General features: G+C 52.9%; 1 protein-coding gene across 1 annotated transcript in view; it reads left to right on the forward strand.

Annotated features, from left to right (window-relative positions):
- Window positions 1-12,116, forward strand: part of LOC119093966 (dynein heavy chain 2, axonemal-like) — a gene marked incomplete at its 3' end in the record, with an annotated part of 69,863 nt that overhangs the window by 18,583 nt on the left and 39,164 nt on the right. The window contains 5 exon segments of the mRNA XM_037217000.1: window positions 1,338-1,453; window positions 4,876-5,037; window positions 6,208-6,353; window positions 6,621-6,804; window positions 7,203-7,312. Coding sequence (XP_037072895.1) covers window positions 1,338-1,453; window positions 4,876-5,037; window positions 6,208-6,353; window positions 6,621-6,804; window positions 7,203-7,312 — 718 coding nt within the window.

The following is a 12,116-nucleotide window of genomic DNA, read 5'->3' on the forward strand; positions in this document are numbered from 1 at the left end:
CCGCGCGTGGGCTCTTACGTCAGCTGCTGCCCTGCATGGACCCACTTTTCACCACACCCCGGAACACATCCAGTTTGTTACGTGAAGTGTTGTAACTGAGGAAATTATCCAACTCAGGTTAAAAATTAGGTGTTAATTTGAACACTTACGCTTTGTGTAATAACCCCCCCCCCCCCCCATCACGTTGTTCACACTTACGTGCGGTAGTCTTTACGTGCAGCCTTGACCAGGGCATAAGCGATGCCCTCGCTTCGCTTGCCCATTGCTTGTGCCGGCATTATGCAGAGTTAATGCAGTTGCTTCGTAAGTCTGAGATTATTAGCGTGAGCTAGGAAACACAGTTTGGTTTAAGTCACATTTTTAAGTGTGCTTGCCGGAAAGACAAATCTGCCCTGTTTTGATAAATTTAATTTCCCATAACATACAAATGACGTGTCACTTTGGCAAATGTATTGGTGTAAAAGATTCATCACGGCGATTTCTGTCCTGCATCGTTAATGCCCCGTCGTCCTCGACCGAGGCATGAGCGATGATGACTCGATCAGTGCTGTCATCTTGCAGGATTTTTTGGACATATTTTGTTGGGTCCGCAGTGATGATTTGTCTCTTTTGTGAATCCTTCTGCTGTTTTTTTCCCGTTTATGCTTTATTTAGGTTTAGCACGAGCCCGTCTCCTAGAAACTTCCGTTGGCCAAGACACATGGACGACTTTTGCCTTTCGCTCTATAATGAGCAGCACCATAGTAGCATGCAAACATCGACTTATAAATAAAACCTCACGTGGTTCTATGCTATTACGGTTCCGTGATACGCATGCCATACATGTGCTGTTAATGCTCCGTCACACACATGCTAAGCACTTGCACATGCACATTTTACGCAAGCTGTAGGCGCATGTGAATGCTGTACAATTCTAAACGCATGGGAACACACAGAAGGGACGCTTTGGTTATTTATCTGTGAATGAAATGAGTTACACCACTGCATTTCATTTGTATCAGTCGGTGCATGACTTTAAAAAAGATTGTCATGAAATTCCAGTGTGCTCCGTGGCGAATATGTTGTATTGTGTTTCATTTGAAATTGATTCAGACGTCCGGTGCTCACGAGCTGAGAGTGGGGAGGGGCAAACCCTCATTTTAGACATGGGTCCCTGCGTCATGGGTATCAGAGCAGAGTCAAGCGTAACCCAAAACTGATCTGGCCGCCTTGACTGTAGCGGTTGCAAAGCAACTTGTAAACCAGTGGTTTGCAGTTGGTGTTTGTAGAGTGGTATCCATGGTACCAAGCTGCACCCATGGCCCGAGCGCATTCGAGCCTGATTTGTGTCGTTTCAGTGTGCCCTTCTACAAGATTCTGGTCCCGACAGTGGACACAGTGAGATACGAGTATCTGCTGCGTACGCTCATCGCCAAGCAGTACCCAGCCATGCTGGTCGGGCCCGTCGGCACGGGTATGTGTAAACAAGGTGCCATTAGATCCCTGGTAACTTGCTGACTGTGGTCATTGGAGTGTCGTTATGCCGCATAATGTGTTTTCACCCTCGAAACTTAAAGAAGATACTGCTGTACTGTGTTCGTGTTTGTGTGCGTGCGTGCGTTCCTGCTGGTGTGCATGTGTGTGTGTGAGTACGTACGTGTGTGTATGTATGTGCGTGTGTGTATGCACGTAAGTGTAGCTTTTGCGAGGTGTTTTTAACCCCCTGGTCGATGGTCTTTTCCTTTTCTGAATACTTCTAGCCTGTTTTGACATGTTTCCCGTACAGCACATGCGTTCTCGGAATGTGTTATGCGCGCCGGAACGGAACGCGCGCCATACCTTATGTATTAATATCATGCAGCCCACGAAAGAAAATATACCACATAACAACGTATCATCAAATACGTTGATGGTGATAGCACTATCAACGTATTTGTGTGCAGGATGTGTTTGTAGACAGCGCGCTACCGTTTCAGAAAAAAACAGTAACGAACGCTTCCGAAGCCCTTCCGGTCTGCAAGACATGCGGTAGTTGCCGTTGTGTGGTGCAACTAATTGTACTTTGTGCGATTAAGCCGTAAACAGCACTTAACCTGGACGGTGCCGTCTCGATGACCGTCGGTCACCGGGTCGAGTACTTTGGCTGGGCGACCCTTGACGACCTCGATAGATCAGGTTTTGACACACCTTAATGCTGTTATATGCACATGTCACTGTGACACCGGCGCCACAGGCTTTTACAGACGCCGGAATCGCTGCCTGTCATCAGGAAAAAGTTTGCTAGCCGTGACACCGGCGCCACAGGCTTTTACTGACAACGGAATTGCTGCCTGTCGTCAGGCAAGAGTTCGCCAGCCGTGACACCGGCGACACAGGCTTTTACTGACACCGGTATCGCTGCCTGTCGTCAGGCAAGAGTTCGCCAGCCGTGGCACCGGCGACACAGGCTTTTACTGACACCGGAATCGCTGCCTGTCGTCAGGCAAGAGTTCGCTAGCCGTGGCACCGGCGACACAGGCTTTTACTGACACCGGAATCGCTGCCTGTCGTCAGGCAAGAGTTCGCCAGCTGTGACACCGGCGACACAGGCTTTTACTGACACCGGAATCGCTGCCTGTCGTCAGGCAAGAGTTCGCCAGCCGTGACACCGGCGACACAGGCTTTTACTGACACCGGAATCGCTGCCTGTCGTCAGGCAAGAGTTCGCCAGCCGTGGCACCGGCGACACAGGCTTTTACTGACACCGGAATCGCTGCCTGTCGTCAGGCAAGAGTTCGCCAGCCGTGACACCGGCGACACAGGCTTTTACTGACACCGGAATCGCTGCCTGTCGTCAGGCAAGAGTTCGCCAGCCGTGACACCGGCGACACAGGCTTTTACTGACGCCGGAATCGCTGCCTGTCGTCAGGCAAGAGTTCACCAGCCGTGACACCGGCGACACAGGCTTTTACTGACACCGGTATCGCTGCCTGTCGTCAGGCAAGAGTTCGCCAGCCGTGACACCGGCGACACAGGCTTTTACTGACACCGGAATCGCTGCCTGTCGTCAGGCAAGAGTTCGCCAGCCGTGACACCGGCGCCACAGGCTTTTACTGACGCCGGAATCGCTGCCTGTCGTCAGGCAAGAGTTCGCTAGCCGTGACACCGGCGACACAGGCTTTTACTGACACCGGTATCGCTGCCTGTCGTCAGGCAAGAGTTCGCCAGCCGTGACACCGGCGACACAGGCTTTTACTGACACCGGAATCGCTGCCTGTCGTCAGGCAAGAGTTCGCCAGCCGTGACACCGGCGACACAGGCTTTTACTGACACCGGAATCGCTGCCTGTCGTCAGGCAAGAGTTCGCCAGCCGTGACACCGGCGACACAGGCTTTTACTGACACCGGAATCGCTGCCTGTCGTCAGGCAAGAGTTCGCCAGCCGTGACACCGGCGCCACAGGCTTTTACTGACGCCGGTATCGCTGCCTGTCGTCAGGCAAGAGTTCGCCAGCCGTGACACCGGCGACACAGGCTTTTACTGACACCGGAATCGCTGCCTGTCGTCAGGCAAGAGTTCGCTAGCCGTGACACCGGCGACACAGGCTTTTACTGACACCGGAATCGCTGCCTGTCGTCAGGCAAGAGTTCGCCAGCCGTGACACCGGCGCCACAGGCTTTTACTGACACCGGAATCGCTGCCTGTCGTCAGGCAAGAGTTCGCCAGCCGTGACACCGGCGACACAGGCTTTTACTGACACCGGAATCGCTGCCTGTCGTCAGGCAAGAGTTCGCTAGCCGTGACACCGGCGACACAGGCTTTTACTGACGCCGGTATCGCTGCCTGTCGTCAGGCAAGAGTTCGCTAGCCGTGACACCGGCGACACAGGCTTTTACTGACACCGGAATCGCTGCCTGTCGTCAGGCAAGAGTTCGCCAGCCGTGGCACCGGCGACACAGGCTTTTACTGACACCGGAATCGCTGCCTGTCGTCAGGCAAGAGTTCGCTAGCCGTGACACCGGCGACACAGGCTTTTACTGACACCGGAATCGCTGCCTGTCGTCAGGCAAGAGTTCGCCAGCCGTGACACCGGCGCCACAGGCTTTTACTGACACCGGTATCGCTGCCTGTCGTCAGGCAAGAGTTCGCTAGCCGTGACACCGGCGCCACAGGCTTTTACTGACGCCGGTATCGCTGCCTGTCGTCAGGCAAGAGTTCGCTAGCCGTGGCACCGGCGACACAGGCTTTTACTGACGCCGGTATCGCTGCCTGTCGTCAGGCAAGAGTTCGCCAGCCGTGACACCGGCGCCACAGGCTTTTACTGACACCGGAATCGCTGCCTGTCGTCAGGCAAGAGTTCACCAGCCGTGACACCGGCGACACAGGCTTTTACTGACGCCGGTATCGCTGCCTGTCGTCAGGCAAGAGTTCGCCAGCCGTGACACCGGCGACACAGGCTTTTACTGACACCGGTATCGCTGCCTGTCGTCAGGCAAGAGTTCGCCAGCCGTGACACCGGCGACACAGGCTTTTACTGACACCGGTATCGCTGCCTGTCGTCAGGCAAGAGTTCGCCAGCCGTGACACCGGCGACACAGGCTTTTACTGACACCGGAATCGCTGCCTGTCGTCAGGCAAGAGTTCACCAGCCGTGACACCGGCGACACAGGCTTTTACTGACGCCGGTATCGCTGCCTGTCGTCAGGCAAGAGTTCGCCAGCCGTGACACCGGCGACACAGGCTTTTACTGACGCCGGTATCGCTGCCTGTCGTCAGGCAAGAGTTCGCCAGCCGTGACACCGGCGACACAGGCTTTTACTGACACCGGAATCGCTGCCTGTCGTCAGGCAAGAGTTCGCCAGCCGTGACACCGGCGACACAGGCTTTTACTGACACCGGTATCGCTGCCTGTCGTCAGGCAAGAGTTCGCTAGCCGTCAGCGTGATGTCCCAGCTGGACGTCAAGAAGTTCACAGTGCTCCCGGTCAACATGTCGGCACAGACGACGTCCAACAACGTACAGGCCATCATCGAGAGCCGCATGGAGAAACGCACCAAGAACGTCTACGTGCCGCAGGGAGGTTAGTGTCCACGGCTGACCGGCTGCACGGCGCGCGCTCTGGTTAGCGGTCCGCCCTCCCGACCAAACGCAACGGTGGTCCCGTGCTCGCGGCTGCCAGTGTGTGTGAGTGATCGTCCACTGCTTTCATCGGAGGAATGGGACTGATGGTAATGGCAACATCAGTCGCTGGCTGTCCCAGAGCTTCGCGCGTGATCATCCATGCAGGATAACGGTACGGTCGGACTCGTGCAACCAGAGGCGCAGGCATCCATATCCATCACATTCTTAAAATAGCCTAGAACTTATGGTACTGCTCCTACCTTATTCCACACTTAAAGGTACTCCGAAATTGTGGTGCCCAGGTCACGTCGGGCCAATGGCGTAGTATGCTTGCCATGCCGGCCCAAAACGTGTTTGAATGTTATTTGATAAAAGTTCATTGTTGTGTGGTTGCGCTTTCGTTTGGTCAATCTTTGTACGCAACGTGGCCACTGCTGGATCTCCAAAGGACAATGTGTGCTCGTTTTTCATCCTTAGACTCTTGTTGTTGTCATTTCCTTTCCGTGCGACATCTTGCTTGCGAGACGTCACCATATGTGACAGAGCTAGACTGTCCGTGAAATGACAATGACTTGACACTTTTGGCTTAGGTGAAACACCAGCGGTGTTTTATCATGGGTGGCGTACAGTATCACAGCCTGCTCAACCGTTTAATCGGTAACAGGTTAAAACGGCAGACGATTTGTGAGCCACGTGTTCTAAAATTAGATGACAGCTGATAAAATACAGAGTAAAGATGATCCAGGGTAAGGCTCGTGTGTGTGTGTGTGATTGGGGGTTTACGATGCACTCAGCTGCTGAGTCTATATGGCGTTGTCCGCCTCTCACCCTGGCAGGAAGGGCGGGTAAGGCTCCTGAACATGTAGGAGATATGGGAGATATAACGAGACCAAAGGCCTCGTTATGTTCCCTTGGCCACGAGAGTAAGGGAACATGAGTTATCCGTTCCCCGTCCGCTCTAGGTTAACGTGGCGGCCCTGAAGTGTCAGTTTCTCTTTACACTCTCCAGTGTGACTAGTCTGTGAGCAGCACCCCACAGCTGGACGCAGCGCGAGGCTGCCTCAGTGCGGCCGTTTGTATGTGATGCGAGTGGAACTGACAGTGCGTGGTGTGCTTGCGTGACCGCCAGGGAAGCGCCTGCTGGTGTTCCTGGACGACCTGAACATGCCGGCCAAGGACACGTACGGCTCGCAGCCGCCGCTCGAGCTGCTCAGACAGTGGATGCAGTACGGCTTCTGGTACGACCGCACCAAGCAGTCGTCCCTCTACATGCAGGTCAGCTGGCCTCCGGGGGCGGTGCTACCTCGCTACCTGTCAAGTCTTACCCAGCGTTCACTCACCTATAGTGGTGTGGCTGCCTGTTCGATGGAAGCGTAGTACCCATTTTGTGCTTTACTTCATCGGAGGTTTTGTAGACCATATAGCAGATCTAAGGGGAGATCAGCCAGTAGTAATCAGCGTTGGTGATGTTCAGTTGGCCTTATTCTGGCGCTGTGTCGGCAAGCCACGGACCATGGAACTGAAATCATGCCCGTCATGCAGGACGTGTTGCTGGTGGGCGCCATGGGTCCACCCGGCGGTGGCCGCTCCTTCATCTCTCAGCGGCTGCAGGCTAAGTTCAACCTGGTTAACATGACCTTCCCGCAAGAGTCCCAAATCATCCGCATCTTTGGTACCCTCATCACTCAGAAGCTGTCTAATTTCTCCGAGGACGTCAAACCGCTGGGTAAGAAGCGCTGGGACAGGAAACATTGAGCAGTAATAGTCTGATGGCTTGAACCATTTACACCGATACGACATGCGACAGTTGGCGTTGGCCTGGTTTTAAAGCGATATAATTTTTAATGGCATCTTTGTCTTGATATTTCGGGATGCCACTGTCGTCAGTAGTGCATATATTGTATCATTGTTTTGATATGTTTCGGACAGCACCGCTTCCAGTGGTGCATGTATTGTGCTGCTGTTTATCATCCAGATGATAGGAGACCCTGTGCATGTTGCGCAGAAGTCGTGCGCATGATATCAGCGTGTCAGCCAAGTGGACTCGTTCACGCCACTCAGCCTTGTGAGTGAGCCGGTGCTCAGGAAGGACATGGATTTTAACGAGGCGCCCTCGGTCGTCAGGCGATCTGGTAACGGCGGCCAGCATCGAGATGTACCAGGCGGTCAGCGCGAACATGCTGCCCACGCCCGCTAAAATACACTACGTCTTCAACTTACGGGACATATCCAAGGTGGGTGGTCAGATACCGCGACCCGCTGCAAGTCTTTGTGATGCCCATGCTGTGATGTGGGGTGCACGTGGAATGTGCATTTCGTTGCGCCAAAGTGTTTTATCATTAATGTCCCACGACAGCCGGAAACTATCGCGTGGAAGCGATGCCTTGTTTTTTCAGCAAGATATCCTGGCGTAGAATGCAAGTTCAGATATTTTTTTTATCTCAGGCCGTTACCCGAAAAGAAGCGGTGAGTTTAGCGTGCCAGGTGATGGCTTTACAGGACCGTTTTGTGGTTAAGCTTGTTCCTTCAAGTCGGGAAAAACGAAAAAAACTGACCCCTCTTGTAAGGTGGAGCAAAACGATCTTTTTGCTCCAACCCACATCCGAAATGGAAGGGGCCCTCGGGTATCTGGCAGCTCTTGCTTTTTCGTTATCAAAGTATGCGTAGAGGGCCCATGTGTGGTCCGGAAAGGACCCATCTTAAGCTCAAAAGGGAAATTTTTTGGTGTCCGCGAAATGCCCATCTTGAGCTGGAAATGGCCCATTTTAACACGGAAAACACTCACGTCACTTCCAGACACGGAAGTGACACGCTAGTTTAGGTTAGCACGGTTAGTTAGTGACACTTTCTGGTCTGGAAATGGCCCATCGTAATGCCAGGTCGGCAAAAGGGTCCATGGTAGGCTCAGCCTTGAAAGGGCCCATCACAAAGTCAGAAACGGCCCGTCTCAAACCAGGTAGGGACCCAGTATAGGCTGAGGAAAGTAAAACTCAAGGTTCGGAAAAGGCCCATTGCACTTTCTGAGCCTGGGAAGGGGCCATCTCTGATCTGGAATGGGCCCATCATAGGCTCAGAAAGTCAGAAAGTCAGAAAGTGGCGGCGTAGCCACCAGATAGACTCTCCAATGTGTGAAGTAAAGGCCAAAATCGCCTGTTAGTCTTTTCCTCCAGATTTCAGTTGGCCCGAATAGGGACACCGATGGATTGGTGAAAGACGTTCGTCTATTGCGTAGCATCAAAATGGGCGTAGATAGTCCATCTCAGGTCCGGAAAGGGTCATTGTCAAGGCGGGACAACTCCTATAAGAGTTTTAGGCACTGAAAGGGCCTTTTCCGACCTGAAAATGGCCCACTGTAGACCCAAAAAGGGCCCATTTCTGATCAGGACAGGCCCATCCTAACCTCAGAAGAGGTCCGTCTCGAATCCGGGTGGGGCCCATCGTGAGAACAAAGGGCCTTCTCAGATCTGGAATGAGCCCATTGTAGACTCAAGGAGACCCCCACTTAAATTATGAAATGACACATTATATACTGTAGGAATGGGCATCTCAAGTCTGGAAGAACCCATCCAAACTCTTAAGCCCGAGAAAGATCCCCCAAACTCCATCTCAGACCCGAGGAGAGACCAGAGTTTTGGTAATAAGGGGTACAGCGGCATAGGGCTGGGTGAAGGGCTGTCGGCTACAGACATCCCCGAAAAATTACCGGACTGGGTCCATTTTATTTCGAGAGCTCCAGCTTTCTTCACTTTTCGTCATCATGCCGACAAATACGTTTGTTCAGGGTCCCAGTGGTCTGAACACTAAAGAGACCCCTTGCCTTTCGCGGACAGGGAGCCCCTTGGTAGAATACTAGGAGTCCCTTGCCTTTCTTAGTCAGGGGTTGAAGGGAATTTCCTTTCGAGCCTGCCACCCGGGGTGCTTGCCGGCTGTCATTCTGGAGACACGATGACTGGAGGCCCTCGGTCCGTCCGGAAGGCCACATAGGGTGTATCATCGATCGGTCGCCTCTCTGACTCGGAACCGGAAAAGAGCCGTCTCCGATCAGGAAAGGCGCATTGCAAACTCAGTAAGGGACAGTTTTCAGCTATGAAGGGGCCCATTGCAGGCTAAGAAAGGCGCTTTCAGGTTTGGAGAGGGCTATAATAGACTCAAAAGGGCTCTTGTCAATCAAGGGACTTTCCATTTTGGGTTGAGAAAGTAAACATCTCGTGCGCCGAAATGGCATCTCGTCTTTTAGGCCCGGCATGGGACCGCGTCTGGTTAAACTTAGAAATGGCTCACGTTACGTCTGGAAAGTGTCACTCATTTCGCGCCCGAAAAAGGCACAGGTCAAGAGAGATGCGGGAACTATGTTCCATTTAGGGGCGGAGCGAAATCCAGAATACAAAAATGGGCTCTCCTGCTCCCTACCTACCGTTTAGTTGACCCATTAATTCGAATTTAAAAGATAACATTTTACCCACGGCACATACTACTAAATTCATACGCTCAGAAGAGACTTACGGGAGAGCGGGGAGGGTTGTTGCAGGAAAGAGTTTGACACATCCGTCTATGCTACTGCAGCGTGGATCTAATCAGTTGGTAGAGCTATGAAACCAGCTTAGACAGGAAATTGATCGGGACTCCGTGATTCGGCAGTGGCGTTCAAACCCATTATCCGTTAATGAAGCAGTTTTGGCAGGCGACGATTTAGAGCGCACCGGAGCTTTTATTCTCAAGGTTTGGCTGCACTCAACGAAAGTCAAGGGCACTTCCCACTCACGCGCGGCATTAGAAAACGCACAGGAAAATGTGCCTGTAGTTAAGGGCTATCGTAACGGGCCGGAGCCATGCTCACATATCAGCGGTAACCTCCACCCGGTCTGACCTGTGGTTAAGGGCTATCGTGACGGGTCGGAGCTATGCTCTGACGTCAGCGGTAACCTCCACCCGGTCTGACCTGTGGTTAAGGGCTATCGTAACGGGCCGGAGCCATGCTCAGATATCAGCGGTAACCTCCACCCGGTCTGACCTGTGGTTAAGGGCTATCGTGACGGGTCGGAGCTATGCTCTGACGTCAGCGGTAACCTCCACCCGGTCTGACCTGTGGTTAAGAGCTATCGTGATGGGCCGGAGCCATGTTCTGATATCAGCAGTAACCTCTACCCGGTCTGACCTGTGGTTAAGGGCTATCGTGACGGGTCGGAGCCATGCTGTGATATCAGCGGTAACCTCCACCCGGTCTGACCTGTGGTTCAGCGCTATCGTGACGGGCGGGGACTATGCTCTGATATCAGCGGTAACCTCCACCCGGTCTGACCTCTAACCCGACACTGCCTGATCTTCGGCCGGTCTGTTCCAATCCTGCGGTGGGTGAGGAACAACAGCTTCGAGTGGTTGTGAAGGTGGCTTGTATTGTATTCCCAAAGGGCTTCGAGGAGGCCTCTACGTTTCGACTGCTGACGGTGTATGACATTTAGATAAAAACTGTTATTTACGAATCCGCCTGAAGCGGCAAATACCATCTTCTAATAAGTAACCCTTGTTTCGGTAACGTGTTGGAAAAAGTCTGTTATTAGTAGGTAGTGCCCAGATGAATATGGCTGAAACAGCTGTTCTTATGTTAGCTTATATTTTTATAAATTTAATTTCAGTAACGGTATTTTGCGGTACAACACGACTGGAATTGTCTGGCTATTGCTAACCGTTTGGACCCACCATGCCGGTAACATTAACGTTCGTAAATTAAATTTATTTGCCCAGAATTAACTAGTTACAAATTGTGGAGCATAGCCTTGAACATACTGGCTCGCAAGTCTAAGAAACAAAACCCCGACGCCCGGAATTGTAGCTTCCATAGGCCACGCCGGGCCGGTCTGGTGGTTGACACCAGCTGGCGGCCAATGGGCGGACGAGAATGATGGCGCACCTAAAAGAAATATACCATTAAACGCTTTAGGACATCATGTCGACCTGACCTATGCGATTTTACGATTCTGGCAGCGATGGTAAATTTTGTAACTAGCTTTTAGATAACTTTAACTAACATTTAACTGACCTGAGTGGCCATTGCTTTGATGGTGTCAGTAACATGTCTGCCAGAGTGTCTGAAGTACAGAACAGGTGTTTCCAGAAGCAGTCTTAGTCTGTGTACTGCCGCAACCATGCGCTGGACCTAACGCTTGCTGGGGACACAAAAGAAGTGCTGCTGGTGCCCGAGCAATGAAGCTGGCGAGGAAAGCGTCGAATCGCCTGATCGCTGCAAAGAGCATGTTCGAGTAGCTCAGCCGGAGCGGGGGTGACAGAGAAGGCGGCGTCGGTGAAGCTAGAGCACGCCGTCCACAGAAACTTCTGGTTTTGCGCCCAACGCGGTGGACTGTGAGGTGTGATGCATTCCGGCGCTTCTTGGACAATTGGCACACTCAAAGGCTTGTCTGAGCAAAGAGGAGCGCGCTCAGATACACGAAGCCAGATGAGAGAGACCCTGGCTCAGCTGCGGTGGCTTGACATCATGTTTGCACCGTCCATGTGCATCCGACTTTTCTCGCCATGTGAGCTCTTCGCCAGGCAGCTGTAGGGACCTTCCATGGCTGCTGGTGAGGTGCTCCTCAGTGCGTAGACGCTCATCAGGATCATGCAAGGTATGACAGAGGAGAAAACCTTCACAGACCTCTTCAACAGAGTCCAGCAGAAGGTCGCAGAAGTAGATGCTCATGTCGACCCTCCAGCAGTCTCGAGACTGACCAGGCCACCGAAACGTCGGGAGCGGCGCGGAGGTGCTGTGGGTGACACGGAATTTGACAGCCGGACCTCTGTCCGTCGCCAAGAGTATGAGACAGTGGGCCCGATAACGGTCGAGCTGTAGCGTCGCTTCGATCAGCCCGGGCTGGAACGTCCCCAGGTGCTGGCAGACAACGTCATCAAAGACCAAGTTAAAACAATAGTCGAGCTTTGAGAGTCACTAGGCGCTCATAGATCTCCGGGGCTGCTGGCTGCGGAGCTGCTGGCCTGTCGCACCCGACGTCGACCCAGAGCTGCTCTCAGCGCAGCTGAAAATCC

Source organism: Pollicipes pollicipes, unplaced genomic scaffold, assembly GCF_011947565.3.
Source record: "Pollicipes pollicipes isolate AB1234 unplaced genomic scaffold, Ppol_2.1 Scaffold_4002;HRSCAF=4701_pilon_pilon_pilon, whole genome shotgun sequence".
NCBI classification, from domain to species: Eukaryota; Metazoa; Arthropoda; class Thecostraca; order Pollicipedomorpha; family Pollicipedidae; genus Pollicipes; species Pollicipes pollicipes.